We start from the raw sequence: 17,865 nt of genomic DNA on the forward strand, positions 1-17,865 counted from the left end.
GCCAGATAATGAGCAACAGATTGACAGCTTTAAGTCCACATGCATCAATAATCACTCTCAATGTAAACGGATTGAACTCTCCAATAAAAAGACACAGAGTGGCAAAATGGATTAAAGAACAAGATCCAACAATTTGTTGCCTCCAGGAAACACACCTCAGCCCCAAGGACAAACACAGGCTCAGAGTGAAGGGGTGGAGGACCATACTTCAAGCTAATAGCAAGGAAAAAAAAGCAGGTGTTGCAATTTATATCAGACAAAGTGGATTTCAAAATAAGACAGGTAAAGAGAGACACACAGGGACAATATATAATGATCAAAGGGACACTTCATGAAGAAGAAATAACGCTTATAAATATCTATGCACCCAACATAGGAGCACCAAGGTTCATAAAGCAACTATTAACAGACCTAAAGGAAGATGTTAAAAACAATACAATAATAGTAGGGGACCTCAACACCCCACTCACATCAATGGACAGCTCATCCAGACAGAAAATCAACAAAGAAATAGTGGAGCTAAACAAAAAACTAAAACAATTGGACTTAACAGACATATATAGATCACTTCACCCTAAAAAAGCAGAATACACATTCTTCTCAAGTGCACATGGAACATTCTCAAGGATAGACCATATGTTGGGAAACAAGGCAAGCCTCTACAAATTTAAAAAAATTGAAATAATCTCTGATCATAATGCTATAAGGCTAGAAATTAATTACAAGAAAAAAGTTGAGAAAGGCACAAAGATGTGGAGACTAAACAACACACTACTGAACAAGCAATGGATCATTGAAGAAATTAAAGAAGAAATCAAAAAATACCTGGAAACTAATGAAAATGATAACACGCCATACCAACTCATATGGGATACAGCAAAAGCTGTATTAAGAGGAAAATTCATCGCAATACAGGCACATCTTAACAAACAAGAAAAATCCAAATAAGCAATCTTAAACTACACCTAACTGAACTAGAGAAAGAAGAACAAATAAAGCCCAAAGTCAGCAGAAGGAGAGAAATAATAAAAATCAGAGCAGAAATAAATACTATTGAAACGAAAAAGGCAGTAGAAAGGATCAATGAAACAAAGAGCTGGTTCTTTGAGAAGATAAATAAAATTGACAAACCCCTAGCCAGACTTACAAAGAAAAAAAGAGAGAAAGCTCAAATAAACAAAATCAGAAATGAACGAGGAGAAATAACAACAGACTCTGCAGAAATACAATGGATTATAAGAGAATACTACGAAAAACTCTATGCTAACAGAATGGATAACCTAGAGGAAATGGATAAATTCTTGGACTCTTACAATCTCCCAAAGCTCACTCAAGAAGAAGCAGACAATCTGAACAGACCAATCACAAGGAAAGAGATTGAAACAGCAATCAAAAACATCCCAAAGAATAAAACCCCAGGACCAGATGGCTTCCCTGGGGAATTCTACCAAACTTTCAGAGAGGGTTTAACACCTATCCTTTTCAAGCTATTCCAAAAAATTAGGGAGGATGGAACACTTCCTAACACATTCTATGAGGCCAACATCACGCTGATACCAAAGCCAGACAAGGATGCCACGAAAATAGAGAACTACAGGCCAACATCACTGACGAACATACATGCAAAAACTCTAAACAAAATTTTGGCCACCAGAATTCAGCAATTCATCAAAAGGATCATACATCATGATCAAGTGGGATTCATACCAGGGACACAGGGATGGTTCAACATCCGCAAATCAATCAACGTGATACACCACATCAACAAACTGAGGAATAAAAACCACATGATCATCTCAATAGATGCAGAGAAAGCATTTGACAAGATCTAACAGCCATTTATGATAAAAACTCTGAACAAAATGGGCATAGAAGGGAACTACCTCAACATAATAAAGGCCATATATGACAAGCCCACAGCCAACATCATACTCAATGGGCAAAAACTGAGTGCCATCCCCCTGAAAACAGGAATGAGACAAGGATGCCCTCTATCACCATTCTTATTTAACATAGTACTGGAGGTCCTGGCCAGAGCAATCAGGCAAGATAAAGGAATAAAAGGAATCCGAATAGGGAGGGAAGAAGTGAAACTCTCAGTGTTTGCAGATGACATGATCTTATTTATAGAAAACCCCAAAGAATCCATTGGAAAACTCTTAGAAGTAATCAACAACTACAGCAAAGTTGCAGGGTATAAAATCAATGTGCATAAATCAGTAGCATTTCTATATTCTAACAACGAACTAACAGAAAAAGAACTCAAGAACACAATACCATTCACAATCGCAACAAAAAGAATAAAATACCTCGGGGTAAATTTAACTAAGGAAGTGAAGGACCTATATAATGAAAATTACAAGGCCTTTCTGAGAGAAGTGGATGACAGATGACATAAGGAGATGGAAAGACATTCCATGTACATGGATTGGAAGAATAAACATAGTTAAAATGTCCGTTCTAACTAAAGCAATTTACAGATTCAACGCTATCCCAATCAGAATCCCAATGACATTCTTTACAGAATTAGAACAAAGAATCCTAAAATTCATATGGGGCAACAAAAGACCCCGAATTGCTCAAGCAATCCTGAGAAAAAAGAACAAAATGGGAGGCATTACAATCCCTGACTTCAAAACTTACTACAAAGCTACAGTAATCAAAACAGCATGGTACTGGTACAAAAACAGGTGCACAGATCAATGGAACAGAATTGAAAGCCCAGAAATAAAACCACACATCTATGGACAACTTATCTTCAACAAAGGAGCAGAGTGCATACAATGGAGAAAAGAAAGTCTTTTCAACAAATGGTGCTGGGAAAACTGGAAAGCCATATGTAAAAGAATGAAAATTGACCATTCTTTTTCACCATTCACCAAAATAAATTCAAAATGGATCAAAGACCTAAAGGTGAGACCTGAAACCATAAGGCTTCTAGAAGAAAACGTAGGCAGTACACTCTTTGACATCAGTATTAAAAGGACCTTTTCGGACACCATGTCTTCTTGGAGAAGGGAGACAATAGAAAGAATAAACAAATGGGACTTCATCAGACTAAAGAGCTTCTTCAAGGCAAATGAAAACAGGATTGAAACAAAAAAACAACCTACTAACTGGGAAAAAATATTTGCAAGTCATATATCTGACAAAGGCTTAATATCCATAATATATAAAGAACTCTCACAACTCAACAACAAAAAATCAACCCGATCAAAAAATGGGCTGGAGACATGAACAGACATTTCTCCAAAGAAGATATACTGATGGCCAATAGGCAGATGAAAAGATGCTCATCATCGCTGATCATCAGGGAAATGCAAATCAAAACTACACTAAGATATCACCTCACACCCATTAGAATGACAAAAATATCTAAATCTAATAGTAACAAATGTTGGAGAGGTTGTGGAGAGAATGGAACCCTCATACACTGCTGGTGGGAATGCAAACTAGTGCAGCCACTATGGAAAACAGTATGGAGATTCCTCAAAAAATTAAAAATAGAACTACCATATGATCCAGCCATTCCACTACTGGGTATCTATCCAAAGAGCTTGAAGTCAGCAATTCCAAAAGTCCTATGCACCCCAATGTTCACTGCAGCATTATTTACAATAGCCAAGACATGGAAGCAACCTAAGTGCCCATCAACACACGAATGGATAAAGAAGTTGTGGTATATATATACAATGGAATATTACTCAGCTGCAAAACAGAACAAAATCATCCCATTTGCAACAACATGGATGACCTTGAGGGAATTATGTTAAGTGAAATAAGCCAGTTAGAGAAGGATAATCTCTGTATGACTCCACTTATATGAGGAATTTAAAAATGTGGACAAAGAGAACAGATTAGTGGCTACCAGGGTAAAGGTGGGGTCGGGGGTGGGCACAAAGGGTGAAGTGGCGCACCTACAACACGAATGACAAACATTAATGTACAACTGAAATCACACAAGATTGTAACCTATCATTAACTCAATAGAAAAAGAAAAAAACCATAGTAATAACCTGGCCCAAAAAACGGAACATAAAGATCTACAACCACATCAAAAATGAGTACAGTTTATGAATGTATTTTCTAATTTAAAAAAAAATACAATCCAAACCAAAACAACAGACATCTACATATTAGGGAAATTAGGTACTAAGTATTATATTGTTTTGTGCTAAAACATACAGGATTCAAATTATATGTTTAGAATGATAAAAACCTGACTTTTAAAAAGGCGATCAAAACCTATCTGCTGTCTCATAAAAGGTTCCAAGTGGCACATATCATGAACTTTTCCAAATGCTGAATGCTGAGCTTCCACCTTCACAGAGTTTTTTCAGTCTTCTCCTTGATATAGCCATGGCTAACATTAAATTTAAAGTCCTTATTCTCACTGCTCTAGAATACACTATCATAACTTTCAACCATTCTCTGCACCTCTATTCTCCATGCCACCCAACCTATATGCTGTTCCAGATTAAATCCCCTAAAGTACAGATCACTTACCTGCTTAAAAAAAAATGGAAGAAGCAGGTATTTTTAATCCCTATATTTTATCCCTAATCAGCTAAAAGCCCTTATTCTAGCATTCAGGACTCTAGTTCCACGCTTCTTCCTCACCCTATAGTCAAACCAAGTTGCACTAGGCGATGTTTCCCATCCTTTTTGGCTTTGCTCATGTGATGTGCCTTGCTTCCTGTCTCCACCTATTCCTTCCTTCAAAGGCCCAGAAACTCACTAACCCTTTTCCAAACGCCCTCAAGAAGTTGCACTGTCTCCCTTTCTGGAACTCTCAAGGCACTCGTCTTAGCAGCTTGGTGAGAGTGGGTATGTCCTGGGCTTTCCCCCTGCAGGTTCCTGGACAGCTGGGCCTGTGTCCTACTTATCCTTGTCTTCTTGAAGCCTGCCTCATGACTAGGAACTCAAGATTCTTCTGAGAAATAAATGTCTAAGGGACTTATTCAGGCAGGAGAGTCATAATATGAAGACGTTAGTTTATGGTTTATAGAAACATCATTAATATAAAAGTTCCATACAAAAAAGTATTATATCCTTAACAAATTATGCTCCAATTTACCATTTCAGCTCTTTGCAACCTTTCAAGTAAGAAAAACAATTAGACCTAATATACGTGGCATGATCTGTTTCAGGGAACTGAGTTTTATCCAGTTAATCTGTTTGAGAAGTCAGATTGCTGCGAAAAGACTTTGCATAAAAGGTGAAGAGACGTGTCACATCAGCTTCAGGCTGCCATTAACTTGGGCGACCAGGCCTGAAAGCAGAGCTGCAGAGGAGGGAGCTGGTGACGAGTAAGTAAAGGCACTGTGAAGGCAGGCAACTTGGCGTGTGGGAAGAGCCCTGGGAGGCAGGAGCCCTGGCTTCTACAGGGGTGACCCAGCCCAACTCACTTAACTGGCCCAGCCTCGGTTCCTTCACTTGTCAAACCAGGAAATTCCAAAGTCCCGTTCTAATACTGTACAAGTCCCTAAGCATAACGAATGTCTTCACTGGAGTATTTCTAACGAGAGACGTGGCAGAAAACAATCCCTGCATGCAAGATTTCATCTCTCAGTGTAATTTAAAAAAAGAAGCCCCGTAAATCTTCAACCTAAAAAGGCCCATATATTTCAGGCTTACTGCATTTTCAAAGAAGTCTCCAAATAAAAACAAAAACAAACAACAACCAAAACAATCTCTGAGGACCAAGAAAAATAAATCTAAGGGAAAAACAAAATATGTTCCCACCAAACCTCACAGCACTACAAATAACTGCTAAATAACACTTCAAAGAAATGTTCTGTTAGAAATTTAAGATGCCAAATATAGTTATAAACAATTGTCAGGTAAATGTAGCGGCAAGTGGTAAAATACTTCTCTCAAGATGTTTCTGGATCTCTTGCCTAACAAAAACTCCGATCAAGCTACAGGGATACGAGAAGAAAGCTCCAGGATTCCTCAGACAACGAGAAACTAGCCCAGCAGCAGTATGTATCCGCCGTCCGGCCAGCCTACCTCAAACTCGCCAACAGAGAGGTACTGCACTTGGGCCTTTAGACAGGAGGGTCCTCGCCCTTCCTCAGTCAACTCTGTGACTCAACTGACATATGTGAAGTCTTTCGGAATAACTTTTGAGGTTCTTTTTTTTCTTTTGCCTTAAAGGCTTCAGACAGGCAGCTTCTGAGTGCAAATCACCAGTTCAGGTTCTCTCCGCTTCCAGCCTTGCACTTCTGGGTTCCCCACGGCGCTGGTGGCTTGACAGTGCCAATAACTAGGGGTTACCAACGCTCAGCTGGAACAAAAGTATACCATGCAGCACTCTGAGAGCTCTGAGAAGCATTTTCTTAAAATGCTGGAGGGAAAAGAAGTGTTTTCTAAAAAACACTAACAATTAATTGAAATGAAGCTCTATCTCCTGCCTCCCCCCAAAAATGTCATCAAAAATAGGGCTTGGCCTCTTCACTACATTGTCAGCATCTCTGGATTTGGCTGATCCGTCTCACCTTCTGATGCCTTGATCACATATCCTCCCTTCTTCTCACCGGGAGGCACGTCAAGCAGCTGCATAATTCTGTCCAGTAGCCCATGGATTATCTCAAACCCAGGATTCTTGTTGTAATAAACAGCACAGAGATGCCTGTAATTTCTTGCACCTACATCTGAAAAGATAAAAAAACTGGTCACAAGGCCACACTGACCATTACTTAAGAAACTGATTTACCCCAACACAAACTTGGGCAAAGTCAACAAAAAAGAAAACTGATGAGTAAACATATAGAAAAGCACTCAACCTCAGAAATGCAAGATAAGGTAAGATGTTTCTCAACCATCAAATTCCCCGAGGGGTTCTTCTCTGGAGGAGGTATGGAAAACCCTCAACGCTGGCCCAGGGACAATCAAACTTGCTTGAGGCATGAATTGCTAAAACTCTGTGTGAACAATTTAGCAACATATACCAGAACCTTAAAACTTCATATTCTTTTATTCATAACACTATCCCAAGGAAATAATCCTAAATGCAAAATAGGCTTCATGTAAAAAGACATTATTCCTACATAAAGCATTATTTCCAACAGTGAAAACCAGAAACAACCTAAACTACAAGATGGCTACATACAGTACCATCACTCATCAGAATACTATGTGGCTAAAAAGCATCTTTATGAAGATTTATCATAATAGAGCTATTGTTTAATGAATATACATAGCTTGGAAGACTGTGAAGCAAAGAAGGGAATGACCATCACAAAAGTTAGGACAGTGATTACTCTAGGTAACGGGAAGGTGAAATGATGGGCAAGGCCTTGTACAAGAAGCTTCCGACACTGGCAATATTCCATTTCTTATTTTGGGTGGTTACTCAGTGTTTGCTTTATAATCTTCTTAAACTGTATATGTTATATACACTCTTCACAATTAAAACATGAAAAAAATGGAATATATGAGGATCACAACTATGTAAATATAACCATAAGCCAAAAAACTCCAGGCACAGGAAAACGACTGAAAAGAAATATACCTAAATGTTCACAGAGCTTATGTTTGGGCAGGGATCATCTTTTTCCAAGTTTTATCTTATTTTGCAATTTTTCCTTGATTAGTGTACATTATCCTACTTTGAAAATCATGACAAACTTATAAAACGCAGTTTATAAAATTTTCGTTTTTTTTTTTTCGGTGAGGAAGATTAGCCCTGAGCTAACATCTGTGCCAATCTCCCTCGACTTTATATGTGGGTCACCACCACACCATGGCCAATGAATGGTGAAGGTCCATGCCCAGGATCCGAACCCATGAAGCATGCCGAACTTAACCACTACACCACAGGGTCAACACCCAAAATGTAGTATTTTAAAAAAGAATTGCAACAATCCAAATGAACCATGATGGATAACTAGATAAATAAACTGTGGTTCAACCATACAATGGAATACTACTCAGCAATAAAAAGAAACAAATCGTTGATAGACTTGACAACTTAGATGAATCTCAAGAGCATTATGCTGCATGAAAGAAGTCAGTCTCAAAAAGCTAAATATAATATGAGTCCTTTATATGACATTCCAGAAAATGCAAAACTACAGCAACAGAGAAGTGATGGTGGTTACCTTGGGTTAGATGTGGAGAAAAAAAGTGACTGCAATGGGACAACATGAAGCATTTTTGGGGTGATAAAACTGTTTTGTATCTTGTAGTGATGGTTATAAAAACCTAAACTTGTATTAAAATTCATTAAAAAAAGAGAGAGAAGTGCATAGCATACAAAGGTAGACTCAAATTCACTGGTGATCATTTAACTTTATAATAGGTATATACACTTGTGGCCCTTCAATAAATACTGCAGGAGACCACTGCTCTAACAGAACCACTGAATGAATTCTGGCTTCATTTTGCTTTTGAAATTAGGAAAAAAGGGGCCGGCCCCGTGGCCGAGTGGTTAAGTTCACGCGCTCCGCTGCAGGCAGCCCAGTGTTTCGTTGGTTCGAATCCTGGGCTCGGACTTGTCACTGCTCATCAAACCACGCTGAGGCAGCATCCCACATGCCACAACTAGAAGGACCCACAACTAAAATATATAACTATGTACCCAGGGGCTTTGGGGAGAAAAAGGAAAAAAAATAAAATAAAATAAATTAGGAAAAGAGAAAGAAAAAACAAATGTCTAACTGGAGGAACAAACTGAAAATAAAAAGCTGCTTCATATAAACACACATTGAGCAAAAGTTCTTCCAGATTTATTCCCATACATTATAGCTACTAGCCATAATTGACACAAAACATAAGAGTATCTTTTACCTTCCAGGTATCCAAATAAAACATGGGTCTTTTAAGATGATGTCTTCTACCACTGAAGTAATATAAAAGTGAGCACATGAACAAGGGAAAAGGAAAAGGGAAACTAACATTAACTGATTACTGTGTACAAGGTACTTACTACCTACCTATCAATCTGTCTATAATCTTATTTTCAAGACAACCATGTAAGGTAGGTTTTATTATCCCTAGAAAATAGAATAGGGGAAATAAGATGGAGAAACAAAAGCTCAGATTTTGCCCAAAGTCAAACTAACTGGCTGGAGGTAACTGTAATTAATTACATAGCTAATAAGTTACAAAACCTGGATTTGACCAGGATTGTCTGACTCTAAAATCCATGTTCTTTCCGCTATACAATGGAAATCTCTAAATCTCTAAAGGATTTAGACGAAATCTCTAAATCTCTAGAGGATTTAGATGAAAACAAACAATCCAAGTATAAAGACAAACTTATGTATGGATATATTCCTACTTAATATAGTCAAAGATGTGCATACTTGAAATGTTCTTAATATGATAAACAGATGTTTTTACTTTTCAAAAGTTTTCATGATATTTAAGAATTCTAGTTCAGTAACTGGAATAAATTATTTTTAGAAGTCAGTCAACTAAAGTTTCTAGCCATCAATAGTATTGTAACTCGTGGAAAGTGTACTCTGAGTTAAACATGTGACTGAACACACATGGAGAAATAACTGTTCTTGCCATGTAACATGTTAGTACATACTACGTTCAAGGTTCTCCACTCTAGGTATCCCGAGATGGGAGAGGTCAAAGCCAGCACAGGGCTTGCACAGACTAAACCCTCAGCAATTCTTTTCTGGCTAAGTGAATCAGGCCCAGAAAGAGAGGTAAGTACACACAAATAACTATTAAACAAGGCCAGGACCAGACAGTGGGCCACGTTCTAAGTCAGCACAAGAGCCAGCTGATATAGGAAAGTGAGTAGTGTACTGCAGTCTCTCCACCATTTCCATTTGCAAAGATAAAGAAATTTGGTATCTAAAAGCTATAATTGAAGGTATAAGAATATAGGTTAATATTAAAACCAGGCAGGAGTAAAACCTCACTAAACCAACCACGCACATAAACTAAAACGAGGGGGCTGATTCCTCTGTAGGAATGAACGAATGAACACTCTCTTTCCCTCTCTCCTTCCCCCTCTCTCCTTGAAGGGAAAAAAATGAAATGAAATAGAACTAAATTATCCCTTTCATATCACTGACTTGCTCCTGGGTATCTTTGCCATGTGGTACCCATTTGTTGGTGTCACATGCTTCTACTTTAACACACAGACACACACTGAAACTACTTTGTAGTCCATTTTTGCTGAGAGAGAATAGCCCAACAGTAATGCCACCATCCAGAGTTTAGCAACGTAAACTGGAAGCTTTATTTTGGTAAACTCTGCCTTGGAATACTTCTTTCCTGATCTCCAAATTATGTAAAACTTATCCTTCTGATAAGAGTTGCAACATCTGGTTTAAAGATTTAGAATTTTAAAACAAATTAATGATTTTGATGATCAGAATAATGAAACTACAATAAAAAATACAGGACTTTAAAAAAATTATACTCCAAGAAAGGTTTCAGGATGTTTACAGCACACACACAATAATGAGCCATATATTTTTAGATTCAATTTTGCACTATTTCTAGGAAAGACCACTAACTTTTAGGGCTTGGTACTAAACCTACCATAAGAATTAGATTAAACTCATTATTTAGGTGCCCCTCCCAATTCCCACCACTGACTGGCTGGTTTTTCACATTTCCCAAGTGCTACCACTCCCTCTAGACTATCTTGATAAGACATTCCCTCTACTGTAGCTGAATGAATTAAAAGAGAAAATAACCACATACTCAGTTCCACTCATTCCTCCTCGGAGAAACTGCTGGGTATGGTGAAATTCCCATTTCCTAGTATTTTGCACTGAGGGACCATATTACATCACAGGAAGTTCACTGACTGCACATCACAAAATAAGAACTATTCAAATTCCATGCCAAAACTAGGGTTTGTTGGAAATGCCTCAGTTCTTTATAATTCACTTAACAGACCTCTTGTGTCATGCCATCAAACAATTCTGCTTTTTAAATGGGCCTGCCAAGTATGTCAGCCTAAATTACCAATGTATTTCCCAGACTTCAAAGCACCGCCTGGAGAGGCTGATCTAAACCACCAAAGGAGGGCTGGCTGGCCGCCATTCTGTATGCTGAGAGGACGTGCCAAGTGATTTTTTTTTTTAAAAGAAAAAAGAATGGTACATGATGTCCCTTAGTAGATGACTACTGCATACAACTCAAATTTTTAGAACAGGCTCCTGCCTATTTCATCAAAGTACCAACGATTAAAAGCAATGAGAGGTGTTATGTTATCATACATACTGCAGACTGGAAAAGGGCAGAGTCTCCAAGGGAACTTTCCCACCCCTATTCTCACATTCACCTAGATGCCCAAATAAAGACACGAGGAGAAAGCCCACCGGGAACCAAGAAGACTCCCAGAGTGATCAGTGTCTGGCACTGAGCTTGAGGTTAACAGTCTGGCCAAAGCTCAGGAAACGAAAGAAAAAGCACCTTGATTTTAGTCTATTCCATCCAACAAATTTATGTACTATTGGTACCCAAGAGACCGCAGCTTCTACTGAAAATTTTACATATCTCCTGAAGAATTTTAGTATAGGTCTAAATGCTTCCCAAAGGCTACAAGAATCCTGTGAAGACATACTCCTTAAAAATTTATATCTAATGTGGGAAAACAGGAACCTTTATACACCCTTGGTAGGACTGCAAATTTGTAAAAAGTCCTTTTCAGAAGAGAATGTGACAAGATAGCAAACATTTAATGTGCATACCTATGGACTGATCGATTCCATTTCTAAAAATACATATTTGTATAATGGTAGAAATATTCACAGTGACAGGCATATTTTAGCAAAAATCTGGTAATCTAAATATTCATCATAACCATCTGAGTGCATCCATACAATGGAATATTATGCAGCTGTTAAAAAAATGAGGTGGACAGTGCGTGCTCATAGGAAAAAGCAAAGTGTGGACTAGAACAGGTAAAGCATAATCCCACTTGTGTAAACACTGAACAGTATTGATCTGTGTCCACGGCTATATGTAGAAATGTAAAACATATGGTTGCATACGAATAGAAAATGTCTGGCAAGGAATTCTAAGAGCAAGATTAGGGAGAAGTTGAATGCATATATTTTTTATATGAAAAGAATAGAATTAACTCTTAAAAATATATACTCATGAAAGTTCTTAAAGATATTACAAATATATTTTCATTTTTAAAAACAAACAGAAAACTTAAGAACAATTTTCTGTACAACACTTCTATTAATTATAGCACTGAAGTACAAATTTTTCTTTTTTAAATAATGCTGAAAGCAAAGAAACAAATGTGAGGAAAAATTTATGACCTCAATGCATGAAGGAAAAAGCTATATCCTTGTGGGTTGGCTTTTATTTAGTTAACATAAACCTGGAATGGATTTTTATCTATTAAAAAAATAAAATATGCAATGCATGACAGAGCACATTATACTCACGTTAGCCGATCTTAACTATGTGGAACCGAACGTACTAAAATAACTTTCTATATTATAAATGATGTTATTTACACAGTTAAGATGCCATCACATATGCGAATGATGCTACTTCAAATACTGTTAATGTCAATGTTCCTTACATCCATATTTTTTGAATTATTAATTGGAAATTCTACATGCCAAAAATATGAAGTAGTAAAATTAGATTAATCCAGACTGATGACATAAGCTCTCTTCAGAAAACCACATTCCACATGTGGACACTAGATAATCTTCTGTTATTTGACAGCGGCAGAATTAATGGACAATTTCTCAGAGCTGAAGTATTTCACAAGCTCATAATGAAAATGCTTTTATTGAGCTCTTTATCAAGCAAAGAGTTATATAAAAAACTGCAAAGATCTGGCCCCTATATTTTAGTAGGTTACAATATAAGACAGATACACGAACAGTACAAACCAACAGCAAATTGAAAGAACAAACCGAATCATAAAAGAACAGTGAATCAGTTATGCTCCATGCGGCCATGGTGGTTTAGGGAGAGAAACGAACAAGAATCCTAAATATATATTACAATTAAGGTTAAAAAAATACTCTGGATTTCCACATCTAAAGTAGGCTGGGTAAGAAGATCATTCTCTGATTTAGAAAAGCCTCAGGGAGAATGTGAAATTTTAGAAACTCTTTTAACAGTGATTCGGGGGACAGAGGAAATGCAGCTTCTCCCAGGCCTGCAGCAAGGCTTCGGAGAAAGCAGAAATGGTCTGAGTGAGAAGCGAAGGCTGGAGGTTAGGTATGCTTACTTACACAGGTGAGGTAACCGGAGCCCTCTGAGTGGTCAAGGGCCTTCAACCTATTCCATCAACTATAATAATACATATATTTTTTTTGATGAGGAAGATTGGCCCTGGGCTAACATCTGTTGCCAAGCTTCCTCTTTTTATTTCTTCTCCCCAAAGCCCCAGTACATAGTTGCAGATTCTAGTTGTAAGTCATTCTAGTTCTGCTGTGTGGAATGCTGCCAGAGCATGGCTTGATGAGCAGTGTGTAGATCCACACCCAGGATCCAAACTGGCAAACCCGGGGCCGCCGAAGTACAGCGTGTGAACTTAACCACTCGGCCACAGGGTCAGCCCGCATAATAATTATTAAAACTCCAAATTCTTTAAATGCAATAGTTGAAACTAAAGTGCATGGCAGTTCTTCATAAATACACGTCAAACTGACAATCGGACGATTGTATCACGCTAAATCTAAGTCACTCTAAATACTTCACAAACTTAGCCTTCTTTCTTAGTCTATCATTCCTTTTAAACTTAGACTCAACCAGTGATGCGTTTTCTACTGCCATTTCTGTGAGCTTCTAGGCATACTGGCAGCCTCAGAGACCACTGTGGCATAACCTGTGATGGCAGAATTCAATCTGCATTTAGTACAAAGCCAGAAGGTTGGAATTCACAAAATATAGTTGCTTTTCTAGGCATGAAGGTTAGCAATTCACAATTGCTCCTCTGAAGTAATTTTTTGCTCTTTTGTTTATAGTTTAGTTATTCTCGACTTGGAACAGAAAAAACAAAAGTATCAACAACTGAAACCAACCAGTAACTGACCGCGCAGCCTGATGTGATAGCTTCAGGGCTGCCTCTACTAACTTCCTGCTACAACGCTGAAAATCTACCCCACAGCAGAGTCTGCATTTAACTTCTCGTTCCAAAGACAGATGCCACTCTGCCCAGGAAAAGGGATAAATCAACTTAGCCTCCTGAGTCATGACTAATTTTTAAATCATGCAGCAACTTCGGATCTTACAACTCAATGAATGCAGTGGTTAGTTCAGCCTCAAAGAACTGGAATGTGTCAGACTCAGAGTTGAGAAGTGTGCCTGACTGAATTGCTAAATGGGCAGCCTGACAGCCTCGCAACATGGACGGTCAGTCCAAAAGTCCACATTAGCATAAGAAACTGTCCAGGGAGGTCAAGCGCGAAAACAGGGGCTAGTAGTCTGTCTTTACTCTTACAGGAATGCACGTCGGTCAAAAGCTGTGGGACACATATTGAAATCCAGTAGAGATTCCTTTTGCATTTCCATTTTGGAAGATGTGCTTGCCTACACAAAAGTGATATGAGGCTGAGTGTTGGGTTTCTCCTCAATGTTACAGAATAACTTAGTGGCAGTTGTCACTCCCTTCTCTGTGCTATCAGGGCACCTTGCACATTCCCTTGGAGCACTCTGTAGAATCTGTTCATTGGTCTGTCTCTCTCAAGACTGGCAACTCCTTCTCTTATATTCTAAGCAGTGCCTGGCAAAGAAAAGGAACTCAAGAATACTTTTCTACCAGTGCAATGAATGGGACTGTGTTGCCCACTCTTGCCATGCATCTCCACCCCTTTTGAACCAGTAGTATGGGTACTGTCCTCACTAATGAAAATTGGGACATTTTCATATTAACTGGAAAACTCTATCATTTCGTTTTGGATGGTCTAGAGTTCTTCTCTTCAAAACAGTTTGATTATTTAGGAGGAAAAGGCTAATGAAAATCCAACAGAGAAATGGTTACTGGTTTGAGAGACAGTAAAAACATATGTGCTCAATTAATTGAAAAGAAGTGGGTGAGGAATCACCCAAAAAACAACATTCCTATTTTCTTAAGTAAATCCCCACATTAGCACAATTTGGTTTTGTTATTCTAAAAAAACAGTGCACAACAGAAGAAAAACCAATTAAGTCAAAGGTTAGGATAAAAATGAGCCCCAAGTGCTTTAGCAAAGCCACATTAACCCTTTAACAGCCAGCAAAGGTTTTCAAGTCATTCTAGTGGAAAATTCCCAGAGACCAGGATGGTATCTGGCCTTAGGGATTGCTGTACCCAAAAAGCAAGAGCAAACACCAACAGTGCTTATTGTGTGGCTGGAACTTTTCAAAGTACAATTTCAGGGGCCAGCCTGGTGGTGTAGCAGTTAAGTTCCCATGTTCTGCTTCAACGGCCCAGGGTTCACTGGTTCAGATCCCAGGTGTGGACCTACACACCGCTCATCAAACCATGCTATGGAGGTCTCCCACACACAAAATAGAGGAAGACTGGCACAGATGTTAGCTCAGGGCCATTTCCTCAAGCAAAAAAGAGGAAGATTGGGGGGCTGGCCCCGTGGCCGAGTGGTTAAGTTCACGTGCTCCGCTGCAGGCGGCCCAGTGTTTCGTCGGTTCGAATCCTGGGCGCAGACATGGCACTGCTCGTCAGACCACGCTGAGGCAGCGTCCCACATGCCACAACTAGAGGAACCCACAACGAAGAATACACAACTATGTACTGGGGGGCTTTGGGGAGAAAAAGGAAAAAATAAAATCTTTAAAAAAAAAAAAAAAAGAGGAAGATTGGCAATAGATGTAGCTCAGGGCCAATGTCCCTCCCCCCCCCAAAAAAAACTAAAAACAAAAAAAGAGAGAAAACAAAATAAAATTTCATTTAATCCTTATGACAAATCTAATGAAATAAGTGTTATCATCATTCTCATTGTACAGATGAGGAAACTGAAGCACAGAGAGATTAAACAAATTGTTCAAAGTTAAGCAGCTGGCAAGTGGCAGAACCACGAGCGAAAGCCCGGCTCTCTGGCTGCAGTGTCTCTACAGCGCCACGTCTCCTGTAGAGTCCTCCAAGTACACCAGATGACAGGTAGGGAGTCCACACGTACACAGTTAGAACAATCCATCCGAAAGCTGCTTTTGTTATGAAATGAAATCCAGGCCTACCTAAACAGGAAACACTCCAAGGAAATTAAAGCAAATCTATGTTCTCAAGATGGTGGACTTCCTGAGCACTTTTACCTCCTCTCACTCCTCCAATCCCATTGATATGACAGAAAATTTTAAAGAAAAAGAATAAACCATAATGGTGCAAGACAAAAGCCCAAAGCAGTATCAGATGGAAATGGATCAATGGAGAAATACAGAATAGTCACAACCAAAAACAGGTATAAAAGGGGTCTGCCAGGGAGATGAGAACTCTCCTTCCTGATGCAACAAAGTGCATCAGGAACACAAATCTTTGAGTTAAAGGCATACAGACTGGGTTTCTGGGGTTATCACCAGGAGGATTTGTCACACAATGGCCTACAGCACCAATGCTTAAGAAGAGCTCTTTCTCAATAGGGGTTATCGCCAAGCACAGGCCGTGGGGCAGAGTGAAGTCTAGGCCTGGGCCTTCCACCTTCCTACAAACAGAAGAAAAGAAAAACAGCAAAGGCACCCCCACCCCCTCAGATTGCAAAAAAGAGCCCCATGCCGACTGGGAAAGCTTCCCTGTGGCAACTGGGGGGACTCCAGCTTGCTCCTGAGCCCCACCCTGCAGACCCTGAGCCACCTGGTGTGAGCATGCCCAGCCCTGCAGAGCCCTGGAGGGAGCCCCTGCAAACAGGGAAGACGCCTACTCCTGAAACTGTATTACAAAAGTTTTGAGGAAACCTAGTGTAATTAACCTAATCCTATATTTATAAATTTGAATGAATCACCAAGGATCAAAACATAAAACTTAAAGAACTAAGATGAAAGAAAACAAGTCAAAGTTAACAGAAAAATTTGACATTGGAATTATAACAAATTTTCAATTACCTGTGCCAGTGGATGATTTGAGGTACAAGAACCTTCAAAACTATTTGCAGATGGCACTAAAAATGTTTTCTGATTTTTGTTACAGCAAATTTACCACCCAAGAAAAATTCTACAAAGACTGACATGAAAATAAACTTTAATTCTCTAAGGATATGTGCACTTGAGACCAAAATTCTGGTCCTAGCTCTAAGTTCAATATTTTAGGCAGGCTTGGGCAAATGACCATTTTTCTGTCTTAATTTTCCTATATATTAAACGAGGACAATATTTTGTCCCATCTGCCTCATAGAGATGTTTTAACAATCAAAAGAGAAAAATTTTCCTCTTTAAAAAATTCTTTTGAAAAGTAAAAAGCCCCATACAAATGTAAGGTGATGCTATTAACTGAAGACAGGCTGCACACTGGCGAGCAGATGGAACCCAGCCTTGGCTGAAGAGTTTGCCGTGGACAGTCCATGTACAGACAAGCAAGGCGCTCACACCTCTATGGTATCCACTTCCTAAGACAGGCCGATCTACTGCCAACAGTTCTTGACCACTCTTGGTAGTTAGAATGAGACGATAGCATCCTCCTCAGGAGAAATGGAGGAAAAGGCCTCCGCTTTTGTCAACTGATCCAAAAGAACACTCTGAATCTGTGGCGTCTAGAGTAAGGCTCACTGAGCAAATACCTCTGGGACTTCAACTGTTACATCCAGGGAACCAAAGAAACACTGCCAGCAGTGTAGTTATTCGAGGGCACCGCTCACCAAGAGATGGCCACACATGCAGCTCCAAACAGTCAGTCAGACTGGTGTTAAGTCTGAAGACATGGGAAGTCTCAATGAGACAGACTTCCTTGGCGGTCAGGTTTAAGTACTTACTAAATATATT

At 39.0% G+C, this 17,865-nt stretch overlaps 1 protein-coding gene across 2 annotated transcripts in view; it reads right to left on the reverse strand.

The window, feature by feature from the left end:
- FARSB (phenylalanyl-tRNA synthetase subunit beta) overlaps positions 1-17,865 on the reverse strand; it is a 74,162-nt gene that overhangs the window by 22,190 nt on the left and 34,107 nt on the right. The window contains exon 16 of one of the 2 annotated variants that reach the window (XM_008514379.2): positions 6,501-6,656. The exons of the other annotated variant lie outside the window; for it this stretch is intronic. Coding sequence (XP_008512601.1) covers positions 6,501-6,656 — 156 coding nt within the window. The remainder of the gene's footprint in view (positions 1-6,500; positions 6,657-17,865) is intronic. 2 annotated transcript variants of the gene reach the window in all.

Source organism: Equus przewalskii, chromosome 5, assembly GCF_037783145.1.
Source record: "Equus przewalskii isolate Varuska chromosome 5, EquPr2, whole genome shotgun sequence".
In the NCBI taxonomy this organism is placed as follows: Eukaryota; Metazoa; Chordata; class Mammalia; order Perissodactyla; family Equidae; genus Equus; species Equus przewalskii.